The 25,277-nt window shown below is 41.3% G+C and overlaps 1 protein-coding gene across 1 annotated transcript in view; it reads left to right on the forward strand.

Annotated features, from left to right (window-relative positions):
- The first annotated feature begins 3,236 nt into the window (after window positions 1–3,236).
- psmb7 (proteasome 20S subunit beta 7) overlaps window positions 3,237–25,277 on the forward strand; it is a 74,437-nt gene continuing 52,396 nt past the window's right edge. The window contains exons 1-5 of the mRNA XM_059993933.1: window positions 3,237–3,386; window positions 4,261–4,354; window positions 7,214–7,311; window positions 9,406–9,546; window positions 17,267–17,382. Of these exons, the coding sequence (XP_059849916.1) occupies window positions 3,325–3,386; window positions 4,261–4,354; window positions 7,214–7,311; window positions 9,406–9,546; window positions 17,267–17,382 (511 nt within the window). The 5' untranslated portion in view covers window positions 3,237–3,324. The remainder of the gene's footprint in view (window positions 3,387–4,260; window positions 4,355–7,213; window positions 7,312–9,405; window positions 9,547–17,266; window positions 17,383–25,277) is intronic.

The raw sequence follows: 25,277 nt of genomic DNA on the forward strand, positions 1-25,277 counted from the left end.
GTGGCAATATTAGTGGGCTGCCCCAGTACACATTCAGACTGTGTTGGTTTTGATGCAAATGACAGAGTTCACTGTACATGTTGATGTACATATGGCAAATAAAGCTAATCTTTAGATTCGAAGGCAGAGTTTGGCTAGCTCCTTTCAATCATGGCGTTATAACTTCAGAGGTTCTGTCCTGGGTCCAGCATGTTATTGCCATTACAAAGAAAGCGTGGCAGCACCTCTACTTTCTTAGAACTTTGTGAAGATTCAGCATGACCTCTAAAACTTTGACAAACTTCTACAGATGTGAGGTGGAGAGTACATTGACTGGTTGCATCACAGCCTGGCATGGAAGCCCCAGTGCCATTGAATGGAAAATCCTACTAAAGGTAGTGGATATGAGCCAGTCCATCACAGGTAAAGCCCTTCCCACCAATGAACACATCTACATAAGAGTGCTGTTGCAGGAAAGCAGCAAAGATCCCCACCATCTAAGACATGCTGTCTTCTTGCTACTGCCATCAGGAAGGAGGTGCAGGAGCCTCAGGACCCACACCACCAGGTTTGGGAAGTTATTACCCCTCAACCATCAGGCTCTGGAACCAGAGGAGTTAACTTCACTGACCCCATCACTGAACCATTCCTACAACCTGTGAACTCACTTTCAAGGACTCTTTATTAGATTAGATTCAACTTTATTGTCATTGTGCCAAGTACAGATACAAAGCCAATGAAATGCAGTTAGCATCTAACGAGAAATGCAAAGCATAGTGTTATTTACAAAATAACTGCAAATAAGAAGTAAGTGCTTCAGCACACAAATATTTTATCTCATGGTCACCATGTTTATTATTATTTTTCATTTTCTTTTTGTATATGCACATTTTTTGTCTTTTGTACAAAGTTTGTATGTTCACCTTGTGTGTGGTCTTTCATTGATTCTATTGTTTATTTACAGTGAATGCCCATAAGAAAATGTATACAGTTGTATAGAGTTCTGCAAGTCTTAGGCACATAAAAGATAACAGTTTCTAAATACCAAAAAACTACTATAAAGGGCAGTAAACAGTAAAAAAAAAACCCCACAAAAATCAAATCAATATTTGGTGTGACCACCCTTTGCCTTTAAAACTGCATCAGTTCTCTTAGGTACACTATCATGCAATTTTTCAAGAAAATTGGCTGGTAGGTTGTTTTAAGCATCTTGAAGAACTTGTCACAGATTTTTTGCAGAGTATGGCTGTCTCGCTTGCTGTATCTCCAGGTAATCCCAGACAACCTTGGAAATGTTGAGATCAGGGCTCTGTGGAGGCCATACCATTTCTTGCAACCTTGTTCTTTTTGCTGAAGATAGCTATTTATGACCTTGGCCGTGTGTTTGGGGTCATTGTCCTGCTGCAGAATGAGGTTGTGACTAATCAGAGAACTCCCTTATAGTATTGCGTGATGGATGAGAATCTGCTTGCACTTCTCAGCATTGAGGATTCCATTAATTCTGACCAGATCACCAGCTCCAAACCTGCAGAGAACCTCCACCATGTTTCACTGTTGGCTGCAGACACTCATTCTCCTGCTCTTCTACAGACAAACTGCCTCCTGTTTGGACCAAAAATTTCAAATTTTGACTCGTCAGTCCAGAGCACTTGTAGATATGGAGATGTGTTCAGCGCCCTAGACCTTGTGTTTTGGTGAATCTCTTGGCTCTTTTCCACTTCAGAGGAATGGCTTTTTGGCAGCAACACTTCCATGACGACCACTTTTGACACGACCTCCCTGGACTGTGGAAAGATGTACTTGGGTTCCAGTGAGTTCAGAGCTGATAGGAGCACTGGACCTCCAATTTAGAGGGGACATCAGTTTGATGTATCTCTCCTCTACTACACTCAATTTCCGTGGCCAACCACTACGTTCCTTGTCCTGAACCTTGTCCATTTCTTTGTGCTTCTTCAGAAGAGCTTGGACAGCACTTCTTAAAACTGTGACTGCCAATATTTCTGCCTGGGAGAGAACTTGCTGATGTAGGCTGACCACCTTGTGTCTTGTTGCCATGATGTAAGAATTGCCAGACCCTCATCTTTCAGTTTGGTTGTCCTTCCCCCAGTTTGATGCCTTTTACACCTGTTTCTATTAATTAGTTTTGTCACTGATCATTAGTACCTACTTATTATCTTTGTTTAAGACACTGGGATATATATGTACAAAGTAATCAAGTTTTTAATTTGGTAAGTGGTCTAATACTTAGTAGGTTACCTTCTGTAACAAAATAAGAAACTTTTTCTGTAACATTTAATTCTTTTAAAAAATGTTCAGAAATTTAAAACTTGCTTTTCTACTGACACACTCGTGCAATAGACAAAAAGTAAACATCTAAAGCAACATTTATATTAAAAAATCTAGGGTGTGCAAGACTTTTGCAAATGCTGTATGTACTCTGATAATGTATTTACATTGAACTTTGGATCATGCTGCCTTTGTGTTTCATCAGGTTTCCAAAGTGCTCAGTAGATGGTGCCATTGCAATAAGAGATTCAATTTCTTCACACGAGCCAAGCTGAAATAAATATGTCTATTCACACACCTGCACCAGAGCCAACCACGTACCTGAGAGAATATCAAATTGAAGAAAAATACTCAGAGGATAAGGATGTGTCATTGGACATCTGTTTGCCTGATGAAACCCCAGAGAAAACAAAAGCTGTTTTCCCCTTTAGCTGTACTATACCCTGAGACCTGTATTACAAATTGCAATGTTCTCATTGTATGCCAATCAAATCCCAGCACCTTTTAACTTCCCAAATGTACAAAATCCAATGTGGAACCAGAGAGCACAAGTCCAGAATAAAACTGCCACTTGGATTCCCCTCGAAAAAGAGCAAAAATGTAATTATTCATTCATACATCATTTTGGCTACGTGAGTGTCACTAGCAAGGCTGACACACTCATTCCTCCTGCAACCTTCCCTCCTCCAATGCATAATTTCCCTTTCTCCTCCCTCTCATTTCACCACACTTCTGTCCCTCATCTCCCTTCTGCAAACTTCCCCTTCCTCTTCTCACTCTATTCTCCTCCTACTCCCTCCTATCCCGGCCATCGCTCTCCCCTCCACCTTCCCTGTCTCTCACTCACCACCTCCTCAATGACTACCTCTTTTTGCTCCCTCCGCCCATGGTATGCCTTTCCTCCCATTCACTTTATTACCTCACTCTGTCCCGTTTAAAAATCCCTGCAATTTGATTTCCCCGTCCCTCCTCCATCCCTCCCCTCCCCTCCCCTCCCCTCCCCTCCCCGCCCCGGAAAGGCCTCTGCCCCGTTCTTCCGTCATTTCCGGCAAGACTGTCATGGCGGCGACCGCTGTTCTCCGTCAGCCGGTGGGCGGCTTCAGTTTCCAAAACTGCCGCAGGTGAGGGGTTAGGATGGGGGCACTGGCAGCCAGGGTGCGGTCGGTTCGGGGGGCAAAAGGGTGGCGGGGCCGGCTGGATGCTCCGCTGGCCTGGGGTGAAGGATGACTCGGCAGGTCGGCCCGGATCCCGGCGTGGGGGAAGGGGAATCGAATCAACCCCGATCTCTCCTTCCTCCGATTCAACACCCCCGATCAATCCAGATCAGCCGTCTTTGATAAATCGCTCTCCCTGATCAACACCTATTATCAGTCTCTTGTTGAATACTCCCTCCCCACTTGCTCAATCCCCTCTGCGCTCTTGATTAATGCCCCTTGCCTTCTGATCAATCTCCCTCACCACTTGATTAATCCCCTCGCCCCTTGACCAATTCCCCCCCCGCCTTGATCAATCCCCCACTTCCATCTTCATCACTCGCCCTCCGCTTGATTTATTCGCCCTGATTAATTTTTCTTCCCCGCTTGATCATTCCCCTTGCCCTTTGATCAGTCTCCCTCCCTTTGACACCCCTCCCCCCGATCTATGTCTACACCACCTTGATCAATCACCCTTCCCCCGATCAAAGCAATCTCCTCTTGGTCAGTTTCCCCGTGATGAACTCTCACACCCCTCTCCATCAATCCCCATCTCTGATCAATTCCCCCTGCTCCCCATTGATCACCCCTCCTTGATCACTCTCCCTTCCCTGATCAATCACTTATCCACCTCTTTACCCCCAACCCCACCCACACCTTGCAGTCTCCCATCACCCACTCTTTTCCCTGAATGGACGTGATTTAGCGTGTAATGTGCAAAATCAAATTATAGTTTTGTGCAATTGACAAAAAACAAATTATAAATTCTGGTTGATTTCACCAGGTCTTCTTTCATTTACAGGAATGCATTCATTGAAGCTCACCTTAACAAGCAAGGCTTCAAAGTTCCTGAAGCAAGAAAGACTGGTACTACTATTGCTGGGATTATATTTAAGGTAGTATTATCCACCTGTTAAATTGGTTGATTTATTTATCCTTCATTTGTGCATTGGCTTCTTGTTAACCTATATTAACGAGGAGCAGGCTCTTACTAAATCGCTGCGTTGTTAGTATTTGAACAGTTTCATGTCTTTAAAATTGCAAAAGATCAGCAGATGTTTTTCTTTAAAAGAACACTGACAGTGGCTGCTCAAAATTAATTGGCTTTTTTGTGTAAGTGCTAATCTCTGATCCCATAATATCTTATGATCAGAAAGCGATTTCAGATCTTGCGTCTCTATTAGAAATTTAATATTAAATCAGATCCATGGAAGCGAATAAACATTTGTAACAGTTTTGAACAGCAGGAAGTATTGCTGGTCTAGGGATGAATTTGTGGCTGATGGCTGAGTGCTCAGGTTGTGCTCCAGTGTCTTATGGCCTGAAGCATCCTGCCATCAGGCAGAAGGTACCACAGCATAAGAACCAGAACTGTCAGGTTGTGAGACTTCATAACACCCTGCTGCCACCCAGCACACGTGTACACCCTGTCTGAATCCCTGGCCATCCCCAATTCATTTTGCTTTGGTCACTTTTCATCCTTTGTTGCTGCTGGTTCACATATTTATACAACTATTTGTTTTATTTTAATAGTGTCATTAACATTATACTGTCTCACATAAACATGTGCTTTATGTTAAACTGTCAATCGTCAGGCCGTGCCATTCAGGGACTTTAGTATTATTTTGTGACTATGTGCCGGATCATAACTCTATGTGATGTGTGTGACTATATAATCACACACATATATAATCACACCGTGGCCCCAGAGGAACGATGTTTCGTTTAACTGTATACTTATGTACAGTTGAAAGGCAAAAAGTTTGAATTTGAACATGAACTATACTGTAGCAGCTCCTCATCCTTTACTTGCAAATCTTTTTTGTTGTCAAATAGTCAATAATTAGTCAGTTGTTTCGTTAGGATTTATAACTCATTTTGTTCGATCATCCTCTTCGTGCCACACTGTTGTGGGAAGCTGAAATTGGAAATTAATTATTTTGTCTTGTTCAGAGACAAGCAAGAGATAAAAATGCTGAGTATTTGTTTTCTAATTAAAACTTAACTTGGATGTGTTCTTAGAATAGTTTGTTTATAGTCAGCACAAAGAAGGCCACATTTGGTCAGAAATTTTACATGATTTTGGAACTTATAGAGCTTTTCGAGAAAATTACTAGGAAATTTGATGACGGGAAGGCAGTGGATAATGCTTACATGGACTTAAGCAGGGCCTTTAACAAGGTCCCGTATGGGAGATGACACCAAGGGCACTGAGGAGCGTGGAAGAACAAAGCGATCTGGCAATTCAAGTAAATAATTCGCTGAAAGTGGCGTCACAGGTAGATGGGGTCATAAAGAAAGTTTTTGGCATATTAGCCTTGATAAATCCATGTATTGAGTACAGAAGATGGGATGTTATGTATAAGATATTGATGAGGCCTAATTCAGAATATTGGATGCAGTTTCAGTCACCTACTTACAAGAAAGATGTCAACAAGGTTGAGAGAGTACAAAGAATGTTTACAAGGATGTTGCCAAGATTGGAGGATCTGAGTTGTAAGGAAAGATTGAATAGGTTAGGACTGTATTCTTTAGAACGTTGAAGATTGAGAGGAGATTTGATAGAGGTATACAAAACTACTAAGGGTATAGATAGGGTAAATGCAAGCAGGCTTTTTCCCACTGAAGTTGAGAGGGGCTATGGCCAGAGGTCATGGGTTAAGGGTGAAAGGTGAGAAGCTGAAGGGGAACATGAGGGGAAACATCTTCACTCTGACGGTTGTGAGAGTGTGGAATGAGCTGCCAACACAAGTGGTACGTGTGAGCTCAATTTCAACGTGAAGAGAATTTTGGATATGTACATGGATAGTAGGGATATGGGGATGCAGGATGGGAATTGGCAGTTTAAGTGATGTTGGCATGAACTAGATAGGCCTAAGAGCTTGATTCTGTGCTGTACTTCTCTATGACTTGTTTGGTGGTGTAGTAGACAGCAAGGAAGACTTATCAAAGCTTGCAGCGGGATCTGGACTAGCTGGAAAGGTGACAGATTGAATTCAAAGCAGGCAAGTGTGAGGAGTTGCACATTGGGAGAACAAAGCAGAGTAGGACTTGGACATTGAGGAGTATGGTAGAACAGAGGGATCTAGGATACATAATTCCTTGGAAATGGTGTCACAGGTAGATAGGGTTGTAATAAAGTTTTTGGCACAGTAGCCTTCATAAATCAATGTATTGAGTACAGGAATTGGGATGTTTTGTTGAAGTTGTATAAGACGTTGGTGAGGCTTACTTTGGAGTATTGCGTGCAGGTCTGGTCACCTACCTGCAGGGAAGATATCAAAAAGTTGAAAGAGTACAGAAAAAATTTACAAGGTTTTTGTCAGGTCTTGAGTTAAGGGGAAGAATGAGTAGATTAGGACTTAGTTCCCTGTAATGTAGAAGATTGAGGGGAGATTTGATAGCGGTATCGAAAATTATGAGGGTATAGATAGGGTTAATGGAAGCACATGAAGTTGGGTGATAGGTGAAATCTTTAAAGGAAACATGAGGGGGAACTTCTTCACTCAGAGGGTGGTGAGAGTGTGGAACGAGCTGCCAGTGGAAGTAGTGCATGAGAGTTCGATCTCAACTTTTAAGAGAAATTTGGATACGTCCAAGGATGGGAGGGGTATGGAGGGCTATGGTCTGGGTGCAGGTCGATGGGACTGGGTAGCTTAATAGTTTGGCATGGACTAAATGGGCTGAAGGGTGTGTTTCAGTGCTATAGTATTTCATATTCTATGACTTAACAAGTCGCATCTGTTTTACTTAAGGATGGTGTAATTCTGGGTGCTGATACCAGAGCAACCGAAGGAATGATTGTCGCAGATAAGAACTGCTCCAAGATTCATTACATCTCACCAAACATTTAGTAAGTAATATACTTGGTAAATTTTAGTTTTCAATTTTGGGTTTGTGTGACCGTTTCAATTTAAAACCTGATCAAATTGAAGCCTGAAGCCCAGACAGTTGATGTGATCAACCATTCTAGTGAGCCATCCCCGCCAGCCCCTCTATCTTTTAGCTCCATCACTGCAATGCAAACACGTTATGATGCTATTTACATTATGAATACATGATGGTATTTATGCCCATTTTATTCCATATACACACTTTAACCTCTGTGTATTTTTATGTAATTCTTTATTCTTAGAATTGTTTAATCTTTTTTGCTGCAAGTCATGAAAAAACACCACAGCACATTCCTATTAATTACATGTAAATGTTTATAAGAACCAAGGTTTAATATCATTGGCACATGTCATACAATTTGTTGTTTTCTTGGTAGCAGTACATTGCAATATATAATATTTTGAAATAATATAAATTACAGTAAGAAATATATATATTAAAAATTAATTGTATAAGTAGTGCAAAAAGAGATTTTAAAAAAGCGAGGTAGTAGTTAGGGTTCATTGTCCATTTAGAAATCTTATGGCAGAAGGGAAGGAACTGTTCCTGAATCATTGAGTGAGTGTTTTCAGGCTCCTGTACCACCTCTTTGATGGTCGTAATGAGAAGAAGGCATATCCTGGGTGATGGGTGTCCTTAATGATGGATGCTGCCTTCTTGAGGCATCACTTTTTGAAGGTGTCTGCGATGCTGGGAGGCCAGTGCACATGATGGAGCGGGCTGAGTTTGCAACTTTTCCCAATCCTGTGCAGTGGCTCCTCTGTACCAGACGGTGGTGCAACCGGTTAGAGAGTTCCCCACAGTACACGTATAGAAATTTGTAAGTGTCTTTGGTGACATACCAATTCTCCACAAACTCCTAAAGAAGTATAGCTGCTGTTGTGCCTTTTTTATGTTGGACCCAAGTTAGATCTTCAGAAATGCTGGCACCCAGGAACTTGTAACTGCTCACCCTTTCCACCGCAGATCTCTCAATGAGAACTGATAACCCCTTCCTGAATTCCACAATCCCTCCTTAGTCTTACTGACGTGGAGTGCAGAAGCAAAACTCCCTCACTTAGAGACCTAACACTCATGACTGTGCCTGTAAGGAATCAAAACTAAGTGACGCTTTCACCCAAACCGGGGTCCAAAGCTGAGAATTTATACCAAGTCTCTACTAACCTCTACTTTCTTTGTAGAAGCTGAGTCACCGGCTAGGTATTTCTCACATTTTATACAGTATTTTAACATTTTTTTGCCAGACTTCTTTCCAATATATTTATCTTTTTTTTGAGCTATGAAGTCTGTTTGAGAACCAACTGAAATCACAGTATCAAGGATCAACTGTATTTGCTCTACATTTACATACGTTAGGAACTGGCTGTTGATCAGGGCACAACGTGCAACAAAAAAACAACATTCAACAATTGTAAAGAATAAAAAAAGTGAAGTTAAAGTACACATGATGAATAAAAACTTGTGTAAATACAGCAATATTTATACATAGTCAACAATGCTAAGGTGCTGTCTTCAGAATGAGATTCTACACGGAGGAGTGCTGCTTTCTTGGGCGGATGGTCAAAACCCCATTAAAAGGAAAGCCAAGTGTATTCACCTTGTATTCAGTTCAGCATTTGTCCCCACATTGCCTCTGTCAAAATGGGAACTTTTTAACAACCTATTTGGGATGATGCTGTCCACAGAAACTAATTTAAAAGCATTTCAATACCTCAAAAGCACCAGGACGATCCAAAGCCTTGAATATTGCATATTATTTTATATATATTCTTCATCACTCTTTACTTACTGATATCTATTTTATTTTATTTTGAGTTACAGGGTGAAATAGGCCCTTCCAGCCCTTCAAGCCATGCCACCCAACAACCAGTGATTTAATCCTAGTCTAATCCCAACTCCTATACACTATTTTATTTACTATGGGATAATGTTTAAAATCATCTTGCCCACTGTCTGTAGACAGTGGCAGAAGCAAATCCAGTACTGGTACAAGTGTTAACTTTTATTTCAGATGAAATTCCTCACTGACTGTGCTTTCTTCTGTCTCCGTTAGTTGCTGTGGGGCAGGGACTGCTGCAGACACAGAGATGACCACACAGCTGATCTCGTCCAACCTGGAGCTTCACTCACTATCTACCGGGCGCCTGGCTCGCGTGGCCACTGCAAACCGCATGCTGAAGCAAATGCTCTTCAGGTAAGTCCCTTATCTAAGAAGAGACATGCTGGCATTGGAGAGGGTCCGGAGGATGTTCGGAAGAACGATTCCAAAAATGACAGGGTTAACATATGAGGAGCATTTGCTAGCTGTGTGTCTGTCCTTGTTGGAGTTTAGAAGAATGGTGGTGGGGGGGGGGGAATTAAGTTCAAGCTTAATTGTCATTCAACCATGCACATGAATATAGCCAAAGAAAACAGTGTTGCTCAGAGTCAAGGTGCAAAACACAGTACCAACAGTCACACACAGCACAGATAAAACTTACAGTCACAAAAGATATATAGTCCGTCTCTAACTGTCTTGGCCTGTAAGTTGATAGTGCATGGGATGTTATTCTAGAGTTATGTTTCTGCAAGAATGAGCCCGCACTTCCACATAGATCATGCACTAGTGCAGCCACAAATGAAGGCAATCCAGCTTGCCTTACAGCACAGTACAGGCTCTTTGGCCCATGGTGATGTGCCAACCTCTCAAACTACTCTAAACATCGATCTAACTCTTCCTTCCCACATAACCCTCCATTTCTTTATCATCCATGTGGCTTTCTAAGAGTTTCATAAATGTCCTGATGTATCTGTTCTCACCACCCTAAATTAATGTTTATGTCACAAAAAATGATGGTAGTCCATGTGGTTTATATTAAACAGAAGCCGTCTTTGCACAGTTCTCCAAGGCATTCGCATAGTCCTACCCTTGTAGCCCAAAAGTTATGTTCTTCTGCCTTAATAGACTTTTGTATTTTGTCTATGACTTAAAAAATTATATATTAAATCCATGCAGGCATTGATTTCCTCCAAAGATCCAATTAAATGAGTCTGCCACAAGTTGCCCTTTACAAAGTACTGCCTAATGCCCCTCAATAACCTGTGCTGTCGGTAGTGTTAATGAACTTCATTCCATCTCTGCACAGATTAATTATCTTAAAGTTCATCATGGAGTTCACATCACAGGTGACCTCACCTGGTCCCTTAATATCACCTCCCTGAACAAGAAGGCTCAGCAGCACTTTCACTTCTTAAGACTGAGGCAAGCAAGGCTCCCCACCCCCCTCGATCTTAGCTTTGTTTTACAAGAGGACCATTGAGAGAGTCCATGGGAGCAGTCGAGCATCCGATCAGAGTCCCTACAAAGGACTGTGAGAATAGCTGAAATGATCATAGGGGGCTCCCTACCATCCATCGGTATGCAGGGCCCTTAGTATTATTAAGGGTCCCCCTCAACCATCCAGCATCTTCTTTGACTTTCTTCCATCAGGCAGGAGACTACGATGTGTAGAAAGGATGAGAAACAGTTCCTTCCCCCAGGCTACTAGGCTTCTGAACTCCCTGCCACTTTGTATTTGAGGTGTCACTGGTTAATCTGTGTTGTACCTCACAATATTTAATATTAATCCACTTTAGTTTTTGTGTGATTCATCGGTAAATTTTATCCTTACCTTCATAAGGTGTGTGTACTACTGTGTTTTACATCCTGGTTCGAAGAAATGTTGTGTCATTTCTATATATCATGTTATATACATGTAAATGACAATAATCTTGACTTGATTTATTTGCTTTCTCCTATATCTTACTGAGCACTGCACAACGGCCCTCCAAGCTCCCTGGCATTCAACAAAACTCACACTTCCCCCAAACCACATCTTCCAGTTGGTCTCAAGGGAATAAACAATACTGGGAAGATGATATTTATTTTCATTGCTGTACGGTACTTGCCCTGACAAGTCAATCATAAAAGCAAATGAATGATAGCATTCATTTTGAGCGGACTAGAATATAAAAGGTACAGTGTAATGCTGAGGCTTTATAAGGCATTGGTCAGACTACACTTGGAGTATTGTGACCAGTTTTGGGCCCCTTATCTAAGAAAAAATGTGCTGGCATTGGAGAGGGATCATGAGAATGATTCTGGAGGTGAAAGGGTTAATGTATAAGGAGTGTTTGATGGCCCTAGGTCTGTGCTCACTGGAGTTTAGAAGAATAGGGGGAAGATCATTGAAACCTATTTAATACTAAAAGGCCTGGATAGAGTGAACATTAAGAAATGCTTCCAATAGTAGCGGAGTCTAGGACTTGAGGGCACAGCCTCAGACTAGAAGGATGTTTAGAACAGAGATGGGAAGGAATTTCTTCAGCCAGAGGGTGGTGAATTTGTAGAATTTGTTGCCACAAAATGGCTGAGGAGACCATTTAATTGGATGTATTTAAAGGAGAGTTTGATAGGTTCTCGATTAGTAAGGGCATAAAAGGTTATGGGGAGAAGGCAGGAGAATGGGGTTAGAGGGATAATAAATTGCTTAGTGGACTCAATAGGCTGAACGGCCTAAATCTGTTCCTGTCTTGCCGTCTCCCTGAAAACTCCAGCTTTTGGGATAGGACAGTTGTTGCCTTATCTAAACAAGGCGTAATTTCCACTGCCTAAGCCCTGAGGCTGCCTGTTAGTTAGCTCCTTGCACTGCGTGGCAGAACAAGTTACTGGATTGATAAAAAAGAGCACTCTCTTTATTAAGACTATTTAATCCAGAATGATTTTAAGATTTTTAGATACAGCATGATAACAGGCCCTTCCAACCAAACAAGCCTGAATCACCCTTGTGACCAAATAACCTATGTCAGTTTTGGAATGTGGGAGGAAACTAGAGCACTCAGAAGAAACGTGTGGTCACAGGGAGTACGGACAAACTCTTTACAGACGGTGGTGGAATTGAACCTAGGTCATTGGCGCTGTAATAGCATTATGCTAACTGCTAGGCTAATTTTGAATATTTATCTCCTGTTGCATCTGGTGTGATCACAGTGCTACTTGGTCTTCATGCTTAAAGATCTGACAATAGATCTTAGTAGGTCAGGTAACATCGGTAGAATGAAATGGACACAAGAGATTCTCCAGATGTTGGAAATCCTGAGCAACATACACAAAATAAATGCTGGAGGAACTCAGCAGGTAATGCAGCATCTATGGAAATAAATAAATAGTCACCATTTCAAGCCCAGAACCACCTTCAGGACAGAAATAGTAGTGATGGTCTGCAATCTCTTATGCAGATTTCTTTTGAGATTAGATTTGATTATTTGTTCAGAATAACCATTATCTTTTAGGTTCTTGTTCCTTTAGATTAAGAGTTCCCAACCTGTTAATAGAAGGGGTCCGTGGCATAAAAAAAGTTAGGAACCCCTGCTTTAGACCATAACTTTATTTTTCAGGTTTTGAAACTGCTTTGAAAACTTAAGGGTCTCGACCAGAAACATCAACACTTTATTCTCCTCTATAGATGCTCCTTGACTTGCAGAGTTCCACGATCATTTTGTGTGTGTTGCTCGCTCTGGATTTACAGCGTCTACAGAATCTCTTGTGTCTTTCAAACTTACTGCTATTTTCTTGTTATGCAAACCAACAGTTTGCTTCCATATGTTCTTTAGTTTGCTGTATAATACGTTAATCCTTTTAACATAATTTACATTCCTTATAAAGATGTCCTCCCCCTTTCCCCTCTTCCTCTCTCCCTCCCTAAATGTTACTTAAAAATCTTACTGTTGAAACCTATATATTCCTGTCTATTTTGTTCCCCTTATCCTTGATGAGACAGTGCTACATCTAAATTGTAATGAAATCTCTCATAAAAAATAGCGTAGCAGTTAGCAAATTGCTTTGCAGTGCCTGCCTACCCATCGGGGCTGAATTCTTGCTACTGCCTGGGAGAAGTTTGTACATTTTCCTGTGTGGTTTCCTCCTGGTGCTCCAGTGCCCTCCTGTATTTCAAAGATGTGCAGATTAGTTTAAGTGAGGAGTGGGTTGGCTAAGTTGCATGGTGATATTTGCTGGCAAATCCTGGTGGATTTGATTTGACACAAACATTGCATTTCGCTGTATGTTTAGATGTACATGTGACAAGTAATACTAATCTTTATCTTTTCTTTATTGCTATTTTATTGCCAGTTTATTTCATTAAGTAATTAGGATTTTCACCTCACTGAATTTGGCTTATTTCCAGTCCAGTTTCCTTACCTTGCTATTATCAATATTGACTTATGGTATATGACTTGCCCAGGACTTGATTGTCTTGTTTAATTAGCATCAGGAATCATTCTCATGAAGTCTGCTAAAAGCCAGCACTTGCAGCTCACCCTGCCTTCATATTACTAAAGTGCTTTCATTATGACCAGGCAGTACAATAGTTTCCAGTTAATGGGACACATCAGGTCAGTGTATTTTGGCTCGATTAAGTGGCTGCCCCAATCAGCTGTAGTTTCATGGAGATAATTAAAAAGATATTAAAAAAAACAATAAACTGCTGTTTAAACTACAGTTGTAGAGAGTGTGTCCCCACAAAATCATTCAGTCTTCCCCAGCTGATGCGGTCTTTCATTGATTCTATTATGGATTTATTGAGTATGCCTGCAAAGAAATGAATCTTAGGATGTATATGGTGGCATGTACGTGCTTTGATAATATATTTACTATGAACTTTAACTGAGTAACGAATTATGTATTTAAGTTAAATGCCGAATAATTTAGAATACTACCAATGCCACAACAGTGTTATAAAACTGTGTGTTAATTCCTCATAGAGGAATTAATTCAGTGTACACTGCTGCGTTCTTTTGATTGACTGTAAATGAACAAAATCAGCAAATATACCTAGTGCAGATAATGGACTGCCTTCATACAATACTTTCGACACTGCATCTTCCAAATCCTCATTTTCATTGTAGTATGCAAGATGATTGTCGATACTTTCAAATTCTTTGTAGTAACTTGTTGAAGTAGTGAAATCATTCCGTTTTAACTCCCGGCCATTTCTTGCATCTCCAAGCCTGAATGCTTGAAACTGCAGCAAGCAAAGCAGTTTTATTTCTCACCTACTCTGTGACAAAGATTGCTGCTTTTTGAAGACAACTGATGCTATGTAAAAACTGTTGGTTCAAATACAGGGTGATGTCTAGTGGCCACGCAGGTGCACGTGACTGATGCTAGCTACAAGCTGGCAACTGTCTCCTGTTGCAATTAAGCAGCATAGAGTCCCAAATAAATGAAGGGAATCCCAGCTATTTCTTGATTAGTTTTTGTTCTTTAATAAAGAAATAAGCCTATTCTCACTGCATTTAATGAGAGCAGAAAGACTTACTAAACCATGCCAAAGGGCAATGATGAGTCAGCACATTAATGAGACTGGAGACATCTGCAGGCCAGACAGCAATGAGTCAGCATGTTAGTGTTCCACTGGAGGCCAGGCTTCTAGGCCTTTTCTGGAAATATTGAATGATTTCAGTATTTATGGGATTCTGAATTTAGTTTGCATCTCAGCATCACTATTTCAGTAACGATAATCAGATTAACCATCCTGCAGCAGATTTGTCTTGACTTTCCTCCCTTATCAGACCAAAGGTATGATTTATTTAATCAGCCCTGCTGTGTTAAAGGAACCCTGCCACCAGTTTAATGATCAATTTTGTTTTATCTTTCTCTATAATTAATTTATTGCTGCATGTCTGTTTAACTTGCCAGCAGTTTTCATTCTCTTCTAGTTCACTATTAACTAAAGTATTTCTTTATTGATTTAGACCCAACACATCGTTATTTAAAACTAATGACTCAAGTGCTGTCTTTAATTGAAAACATAACTATTGTAAACTTCTGTGTCATGCTGTGCTTTTTTAATATTTTCTCTGCTGTCTTTTGCTCTTGATCTAAAACTGAGATGGTCACTTATTGTTTCGGGTCAGAAAACAGTTTAATCTTAAATGTTGTGGGCAGGGATTAGTCGCCATGGCTTTGCAGTTCATGTTATACAGTCAGCCGTCCATATCCGCGGGGATTTGGTTCTGGGATACCCGGCAGATACCAAATTCTGCAGATACTCAAGTCCCATATATAAAATGGCATAGTATTTGCATATAACCTACGCACATCCTCCCTTATACTTTAAATCATCTCTAGGTTACTTATAATACCTAATACAATGTAAATGCTATGTAAATAGTTGTTATACTGTATTGTTTAGGGAATAATGATGAAAAATCTGTACATGTTCAGTACAGATGCAACCATCGTAGCTCTTCTGGGAACGCTGATGCTGCCTTGGCATCAGCTGATGCCGATTCTTCCGTGATCTTCAAGTTCTTGAGGCTGTAGCACTTTACATAGCTAGCCAGCCATTCCTTACTAGCCTTAAACTCCTTCCTCTCACTCACAAGTAGCGAACAAATGAGACGTGAGGCGAACAATGCTCAAACAACGAGTAATACTTTTAATCATCTCTAGATTACAGTATTTTACGCTCCCTCTTAGCCTTTGAGGAATTGCTTTTTAGGATCAATTTTTTCACAGAAACAAAAGGTGCACACAACACACAAGTAGTGGCTGAAGGAGACGTGAGGCGAACAATGCTCAAACGACGAGTGCTGGAGAGAGAACTTCCAGGTTTTTTTTAATCATGATCCACGGTAGCTTGAATCTGTGGATATGGAGGGCCGACTGTATATGTTTCTGCTTGTTCCTTTTCTTAATCGTTCCTTTGTGCACTTTTGATGGGAGTGAGCCGGCTCTGCGGCCTGAAGTCAATGGACAACAGCGCTGAATTGAACTGAACTAAACTGGACATTCTTAGACTGCTTCAAGGACTCTGTGGTTTGATGTTTTATATTCTGCATATTTTTTCTTCGTTTTCTGCCATTTGCATGATTTCTTTTTATGCTCATTGGGTGTTTGATGATTTCTTTGAACGGGTTTCATGGTGTTTCTGTTTCATGGCTCTCAGGATTATGTACAGCATATATTATGTTATGTGCCATGTCGTATGATGTAGGCGATGATGGTCTTTCCATGAGCATAATTGCTCTTAGCAAATTTTTCTACTTAACTGGTTTGCATTGCCTTCTTCTGGGCAGTGTATTTACAAGACGAGTGAACCCAGCCTATATCCATACCCTAAAGAGATTTTCTGCCTGCACCAGCTGCTCAAACTACTGTCCACCACCTGCTCCCAAGGGAGACCTGCAGGCTAGCAAAGGGAAGGAATGCCTTACACTTCCTTTGGTAGAGATCTATCTCTGCCCCACCATCTTACTGCATAATACTTTGATAGCAAAAGTGCTTTGAATCTTTTAAAGTGTTTAAAGATGACAGCAATGTAGGATGTGAGCGTTTCAGACTTCTGTACAATCATATAAACCCAAGAGATTCTGCAGATGCTGGAATTATAGAGCAACACACTCAAGATGCTGGAGGAGCTCAGCAGGTCAGGCAGAATCCCTGAAGAGGAATAAAAAGTTGAAGTTTCGGGCTGAGACCTTCATTGGGACTGGAAAGGAAGGAGAAAAGCCAGAATAAGAAGCTGGGGAAGTACAGCTGGCAGGTGGTGGGTGAAGCCAGGTGAAAGGACGAAGGTGGGTGGGTTGGGGAAAGGGTAATGAAGTGAGAAGCTGGAAGGTGATTGGTAGAGAAGGTAAAGGGTATTAGAATAGCTTTGAATTAAGAGCAGAAACACTCCATATTCCACTTTTTTTCCAATTCAATTCAAATTTAATTGTCATTCAACCATTCATGAAAATAGCCAGAAAAGATGGCTTTTGTTCTTCAGCATGTGTTTATAATCACAATAAAGATGTATATCGTCATTTTTTTCAAAGACTGTTTCTGCTTCAATCATCCTTCAAGAGTGCATCTTTACTAACAAATGACCAATTTCTCTTTCCTGACCTAGGTATCAAGGATACATTGGTGCAGCGCTAGTACTGGGTGGAATCGATTGTACTGGTCCCCATCTTTATAGCATTTATCCGCATGGATCAACTGATACATTGCCATATGTAACTATGGGTGAGTCTTCTGCTTGATGATCATTCTTTACTTGAGGAGACAGTTGGCATTAATTTGCAATAATGGCGTTAACGTCTTGCGAGCACTGATTGAATATGTTGCTACATTAGCAGTAAATTTGAGTTGCTATCGATTGTTTATTAGTAAAATATTTGAAAAGAAAACTGACCTATGCACACACACACAGACAGGTCTCTATTTGGGGATACAGTATGGAATCAGCCCTTCAGTGCAATGAGCCACACTGCACGTTGATTTAACCCTACCCTAATCATGAGGCAAGTTACCGACTGGTTTGCCCTTGGACTGTAGAGGGAAACCAGAGCACCCAGAGGAAATTCATGCAGTCACAGGGTGGGTGTGTAAACTTGCTTACAGAGAAAGCTGGAATTGAACTTTGAACTCCAGACTCTGACATCCTGAGCTGTAATAGCATTCCACTAATGACCATGGCACCCCATTAATATAAAATGGTTGATAAGACCTCCAGAAAGTACAACCAGCATCAGCTTGTCCTGTTTGACTTACACCATCCACTTGGTGATCAGGCTGCTGCTGGTCAGTGACAGCAAAGAAATGACGTGCTGGCATGGAGACGGTCCAGAGGTGGCTCATAAGGCTGATCCTGGGAATGAAAGTGTTAATGTATGAGGAGCATCTAATGGCCCTGGGACTGTATTTGCTGGTGTGTAGAAGAATAAGTGGGAATCCCATTGAAACCTATCAAATATTGAAAGTCCTAGAAAGAGTGGAAATGGCGAGGATGTTTCCTATTACAGGGGGCTCTAGGACCAGAGAGCAGAGTCTCTGAATAGAAGGTGTCTCTTCAGTACAGAGATAAGGAGAAATTTCTTCAGCCAGAGGGCGGTGAATCTGGAATTCATTGCTGTACACAGTTACAGCGGCCAAGTCATTGGGTATATTTAAAGTGGATCTTGATAGGTTCTTGATTAGTAAGGATGTCTTAAGATTATGGGAGAAGGCAGGAAGATGGAGATGAGAGGGATAATAAATTAGTGGAGCAGACTTGTTGGGCCCATTGGCCTAATTCTACTCCTGGGTCTTATTGTCCTCTACTGTGCCTTTTATCTTGTTTATTATTAATGTACTGCCCTGCACTGTTTTGTGCACTTTATGTAGTCCTGTGTGGGTCTGTAGTCTAGTATAGTTGTGTTATTTTACATAGTCTAGTGTAGCCTTGAGTTGTCTCACATAGTCCAGTGTAGTTTTGTGTTGTTTCATGTAGCACCATGGTCCTAGAGGAACGTTGTTTCATTTTTACTGTGTACTGTACCAGCAGTTTATGGTCGAAATGACAATAAAAAGCAACTTGGCTTGTTATGGTCTCATCCCTGTCCCCTAAATTCCTGTCCTGGCCTCAAAACCATCCCTAGAAATTTAGTAAAATCAACTGAGTGAGCCATAACTTTGATGCGCTTCGCAGCTGAGCGCCATCATTGCATTTTGTTGTATTGCCGACATCAACTTACAGCATCTACCGGATGTTCAGACTGTTCTGCCTGTATCGTCTGCCTCGGGGGTCGGCAACCTGCGGCTCCCGAGCCATTTGTGGCTCTTTCACCTCTGTGCTGCGGCTCCCTGTGGCTTTGGGAAATAATTGGTCAGTATTTAATTAAAATGTATTTTATGTTAGTTTGTTAGCTTTTGAAATGTAATTCTAAATTTGAAGATTATGGTGATCTTGTACAATCTAAGTGTGGCGACACATTTCCTCACAATTAGCCAGCATTCCGGCTAAGGGAGATAGCCTACGGGGGTTTGTGAGTACGCGTCTTTTGCAGCATCTGCGTCCATGGGGGCTGGGTTGAGGGAGGCTTAAAAGCAAGGCTGTTTAGTTCGAATAAAGTTACCTTTGACTGCAGTCTTTATTTTAGCGCTGCGTGTAGCGCTACACCGCTACAACGTGTTTTTTATCGCTATTAATATACATCACCACTGCCAATGCCTGACACCCACCAGTGCGCGCTTTCTTTTAATTCTTCGATCCAAGGTAGGCTACCTATGTAGTAACCTTCAACCCGACGTCTTTTTTTCGGAGTTCAAAATGTTTTTGTTGCATGCAGAAATGTAATTTCGTTTTCTCTGCAGGAGTTCATCAATTTCAAAAATGCAACACATTATAGTTTGTTTATACATAGCATAAAGGCAAAAAAAACCCGTTGTATGCAGTGTTATTTCATTTTGTGGCTCCCAGTGTTTTCTTTTCTGTGGGAAATGGGTCCATATTGGCTCTTTTAGTGGTAAACGTTGCCGACCCCTGGTCTGCCTCTTCACAAAGCTACTGTTGGTGCCGTGGTGGCAAAGCGATTACTGTAACATTATTACAGCTCGGAGTTCAATTCCGACTCTGATGGTAAGGATTCTGTGCATTCTCCCCGTGAACACGTGTGTTTCCTCTGGGTCCCACAGTCCAAAGATGTACTGATTAATAGGCTAATTGGCTATTGTAAATTGTCCTGCGATGAGGCTAGGGTTGCTGGCTGCTGTAGCTTGCAGGGCCTGTTCTGCACGGGATCTCTAAATAAATAAATAAATGCATCCTGCAAATTCAAGAACAAACTCTTTTAACATCACACATAAATTTGTAGTGTAGTGCATTTGGTGTTTTTAATATTGAAGGAAGCTGAGGCTTATGTCGCATGATTTATTTATATGCTCCACTGTTGTGTATTTTATAGGCCCCTTATGGTTGCTTATAAAAATGTACAAATTCTAACTGCATATCCCCAGTCTATGTTCCTCTACATAAATAAAACAGTATAAGCAGCGGGGTAGTACAAGTTAGAATAAATTATTTCTTCTTTTGCTAAGTGTGCGATTTGCATTTTTGAAGTGTGTCGCAGGCAGTGTCAGAATGCTTTGTGAACCAGTAGGTGGCGCCATTGCTTTAGATTTGAGCCCAACCCGGTTCTTCTGTCAAAGATGCTCCCCAAAAAAATGTGAAGCATGTAATCGTTTTGGAAGTTTTGAGTGCAAATTGGCACTAGTTGTATTATCTAAAGATGAGTTTGGTTGGCTTGGCTGAAAAAGATAGGTCTCATTGAAGCCTATCGAATATTGTAAGACCTGGTTTCAATGGATGTGGGGAGGATACTTCCTATAGTGGAAGAGTCTAGGACCAGAGACCACAGACTCAGAATAGAAGGACATCCATTTAGAACAGAGATGAGGAGAAATTTCTTTAGCCAGAGGTGAGTCTGTGAAATTCATTGCCATAGGCGGCTGTGTAGGCTAAATCATTGGGGAAAATTTACAGAAGAGGTTGATAGGTTCTTGATTAGTCAGGGTGTCAGAGGATACTGGGAGAAGGCAGGAGAATGGGATTGAGAGGGATAATAAATCAGCCATGATGGAATGGTGAAGAAGACTCAATGGGCCAAATGGCCTAATTCTGCCCCTACGTCTTATGGTCTTATACCTAGAAAGATATTTGTTGGGATCTTTGCTTCCAGGAATCATGTTTAAATTTATTGAATGGAGAGGTGGTTCTCCTTGCATTTCTGATCCATTTTTCACTTTTGTGTCCAGGAGATCAGGTGTGCAATTTGCTACAAATATATTCTATTTGCTTCTTCGGCTGCATTGATTTTTTAAAAAGTTTTGAGGCTCTTTCATTTAGATGTATACACTGTGTAAGTGTACTGCACATTGCATTTTAACTCGTTCAGAGATGATCAACTGCTCTGTGCAGTTTATTGTTGACTGACCCTCTTTTTAAAATCCAGTTTATTTTGTCTTTAGTTAGGTAGGCTCGTGAGCAGAAAGCAAGTAAGAGGGATATACCTTGATGTTTTTTTAGAAAGGGTGGTAAATTCTCAAGCAGCGTTATTTCTTGTGCCTGGTGTATAACGTTACTTGTGAACCATTTGCCTTTTGATCCGTTCATTGTTAGTCTCATGAGAACTTCTGTAAAAGGAATACTGTCAAACAATACCATGGTTTCTTTGTTGCCCGTGGGATTGCATTCTGAATTGTATTTTTGTCTCATCAAAAATGTTCATTTGCAACAACATGGGTAACTGCAGAGAAAGCTAATGATTAGCCTCTCATGAAAAATTAATACCCCCTCCCACCCCCCCACCATATTGCCCTCAGAAAGGGTATCTGGTAATCTGGTGTTTTGAACAATGTGTGTAGGATACAGATGTTATTGTTATTTTAATCTGGTATGTCATATACAGAATGGAGATAAGGACAGTGTTTGCATCAGGAGTTGAGCCCTCCATTGGTCAGTCGACTACGGCTATTGTGTCCTAGCTGCTTACATAAATGCAAGCCAGGGCAGTACAATATGGAGAGCAAGCAGTTCCCTATGCAGCAGGCTCCCCCTCTCCATGTAGCTGATGAATCCAAAGGAATGGCAGAGAATGATACAGATGGGCGCCAGCGGTGTTGCAGGAGTTGCCAGCCAGCATTGAACCTAACATAGGGACTCCAGCTTCGTATTTTACCTCAGAGTTTATGCCCGAAGCCTTCACCATGAATGGGTATAGTTGCAAGATAGTGGAAGTTTGAGATCAACATGTTCCTTCTAGATGAACTGCCCAGAGCAACTGGTTTTGAGGCAATAGTAATCCGCCTTTGCCCCTTCTCCTGTCAGTGGTAACAGTTCCAGCCAAGCCACACGTGAAGGCCTGGTCTTGGTTATCAGAGGCTATTTGTGATGCACATCATTGGGAACATTCAATAGGTAGGGGGAGCTTATCCCCACTACGACAACCCCCAGCTATGACAACCTTAAAGAATCCATAATGAATATAGCTATGTCACATGGAAGCAGGCCCTTTTGCCCAAATCATTCATGCTAACCAGGCTGCCTACCTGAGCTGCTTGTTCCATCTATTCACCACCCTCTGGTGATAAAGTTGTCTTGTTTGTTTTAAATTTTCCCCCTCTTTCCTTAAATCTCTGCCGTGCACTGGGGGAAAAGACATTCTAATGCAGGGGTACCCAAGCCTGTTTATGCCATGGATTCCTGCCATTAACCAAGGGGACTGTGGACACCAGGTTGAGAATTCCTGTTCTAATGGATTCCCTCAAATAAAATCAAACATTCACACAGCTTCTGCGAATTCTGGCTGTCATTTATTGGATTCCTTTGCAAGCTTCAACATACTGGACACACACCCAGGGACACCTCATTAAATGTGTTGAAGAATTCAAAAATAGACACACAAAATTGGTTTCTAAAATTCTTCAAGTCTTGTGTGAGAAATGCATTTTATCTCTGTATCATGCTCTTATTTCTTCATTGCATGTGTTATTAAGATAGCTTTTTCTTTGGAGGGAAATAAATAGTTGACCTTTCAGGCTAAGATCTTTCATCTGGATGGAGGGACTTGACTCAAAATGTTGACTATTTATCCCCCTCCATAGATTCAAAGTACACTTGTTATCAAAGTATGTATGCGGCATACAGCCCTGAAACTTATCTTCCTTGTAGACAGCCACAAAACAAAGCATCATGGAACTAACCCGTTCAAAGAAAAACATCAAACTTCAAACTCCTCTCTCCCCATGTGCAAAAAAAATTGCACAAATGCCAACAACAAAAGAAAAGAGCAAAAACATAGTGTATAAGACCCAAAATGAAAAGGCGTCTTTCAGTTCGGCTCAGTGCTCATATCTCCAGCCTTGTCCGAATCGAAAATTGCCCAGAAGTAGCAACAAGAAAGGAGCAGCCGGAACCAGAACACATCAAAAACCTGAATTAGAGTCAAATTCTACAAACTGTGGTGATTAAGCCTTGCTCCCGCTCCATGCTCCGATCAAGGATCTTCCCTCGAGAGCAGCAAGTGAGAGGGAGCGACCATTCGAATGCAGGGGCCTTTCCTTAGGAGCAGCATAGAAGGGAGAGAGAGACTGCCACGTGCACACACCTTCCTCCAACAAGAGGCTGCCATGAACCATCTTGAGGATGTTGCCTTTGGTAGCACCGTTCATTGGCACCGTCTTGGTGAGCTCCTCTAGCATTTTGTGTATGTTGCTCAAGATTTCAAGCAAATGCAGAACCTCTCATGTTCAGGTTTTTCTTAATACTTTGAATACTTGCTACTGATTAGTTGAGTAATTTCCAATGGTTTCTATCATTGACGCTACTTGTATAACCTAAATGTAAGTTTGAATCGCTAGGCATGGAAAGGTACCTGACATACATATTTGTTCAGATCTTTGCTGTCAGCAAGCATGTTCTGATTTTATTTAATAGAAAGGTGGTACTCCTTGTATTCCGATCCATTTTTTGGTTCTGTGTCCAGTAGGTCAATTAACTTGTTTTGGCAGAACCTTGTAGTTAGAGGATTTGATGTGTGAAACCAGAATAAATACTGACATGCAATCCACTATTTGCTGGGGTCATTCAGAACTATATGTGAATTATACATTGTGTTCCATGACATCATTACTTTTGTAAATACTATGTAGAAGAAGTCATTGTGGAATGGTACTGGTAAGTTTGTATGGACCATCAGGTCACCGGAAAAGGTCATTGACTGTAGAATACCATCAATGCAGGACTCCTAAGTGTCCAGGCAGGAAATTTCCTTGGAGACACTACTCACCCAGTAGACTGCCTTTTTCAAAAGTTCTGGAAAGTGCAATATGGCTATTAAGACAAAAACCTTTCACCATTTTAAAAAGTTTCATCCCCCATTTGGTTAATCTGGTCAACCATTCTGGTTAGCTTGTAACCCAACCTTCTCTATTACCTCAGTCACTGCACTACACTGTAAGCACTTTAAACCACTGTTTATAATGCTGTTTACATTGTAAGTTCAAGCTGGTAGTTATGTACATTTTATTCCACATCTGTACTTTAACTTTTAACTTTGTGATTCTTTAGAATTGTTGAATGCTCTGTTATTTGTTGTCTATTGCACCAACAGAGCAAATTCCTAACATATGGAATTGTATGTGATGAATAAAGTTGTTTCTTGATTGTTGATTTATTTGGAGCTACCCATAGCAAGAGTGATATTCCATAATACAGCAGAAAATGTCTGCATCACAACTCAGAGATTGCAGCTCCAATCATTTTACTTATCTCCTGGACGGAAAACAGAAGCAGCGTTCCGTTTATTAGCTACCATAAGCAATGCCCCATTGCTTCGTGAGTCAGCAGGTGGCAGGTGCAAGTTTTACATCAGAGACTGCGATGCATCTCTTTATCGAGGCAATGTTGTACCATTGGGATTGTCAACTTTTGTACGAGACATCAGCTGAGAGCCTTTGGCATGCAAGGTACAAGGTTTTCTTCTTTTAGTTAGGTAATTTCTACCTAACAGTACACTGGAGCCCCTGCTGTGCTGTAGGGTTCCTCTGGGAGATTGAGTTGGGTGAACACAACATGTTCTGGCTCAGGTTTACTCAGAGTGACATCAGTTTGGCAGCTGCTGGAACGGTGAGTTTCCATTGTTTCATTAATTCCGCTTATCTTCCACGGCTTTCCTTATGGCTGCTGATGGACATGGTTGACCCAACCCAGAAAGTGATGCAGATACAATTTTATCCTCATGCCATAAGACCATGGGAACAGAATTAGGCCATTCAACCCTTCGAGTCTGCTCTGCCATTCCTTCACGGCTGATATCCCTCTCAAACCCATTCTCCTGCCTTATCCTCATAACCTTTGATTCCCTCACTAATCAAGAACTCATCAACCTCTGCTTTAAATGTACCCAATGACTTGGCCTCCACAGCTGCCTGTGGCAATGAATCCCACTGATTCACCGACCTCTGGGTAAAGAAATACCTCCTCATCTCTGTTCTAAATGGACATTTCAGGGGTTCCCAAGCGTTTTTTATGCCATGGAGCCTTACCATTAACTGAGGGGTCCGTGGACCCCAGTTTGGGAACTCCTGCTCTATTCTGAGGC

The sequence above is a fragment of the Hypanus sabinus genome, chromosome 18 (assembly GCF_030144855.1).
Source record: "Hypanus sabinus isolate sHypSab1 chromosome 18, sHypSab1.hap1, whole genome shotgun sequence".
Taxonomy (NCBI): Eukaryota; Metazoa; Chordata; class Chondrichthyes; order Myliobatiformes; family Dasyatidae; genus Hypanus; species Hypanus sabinus.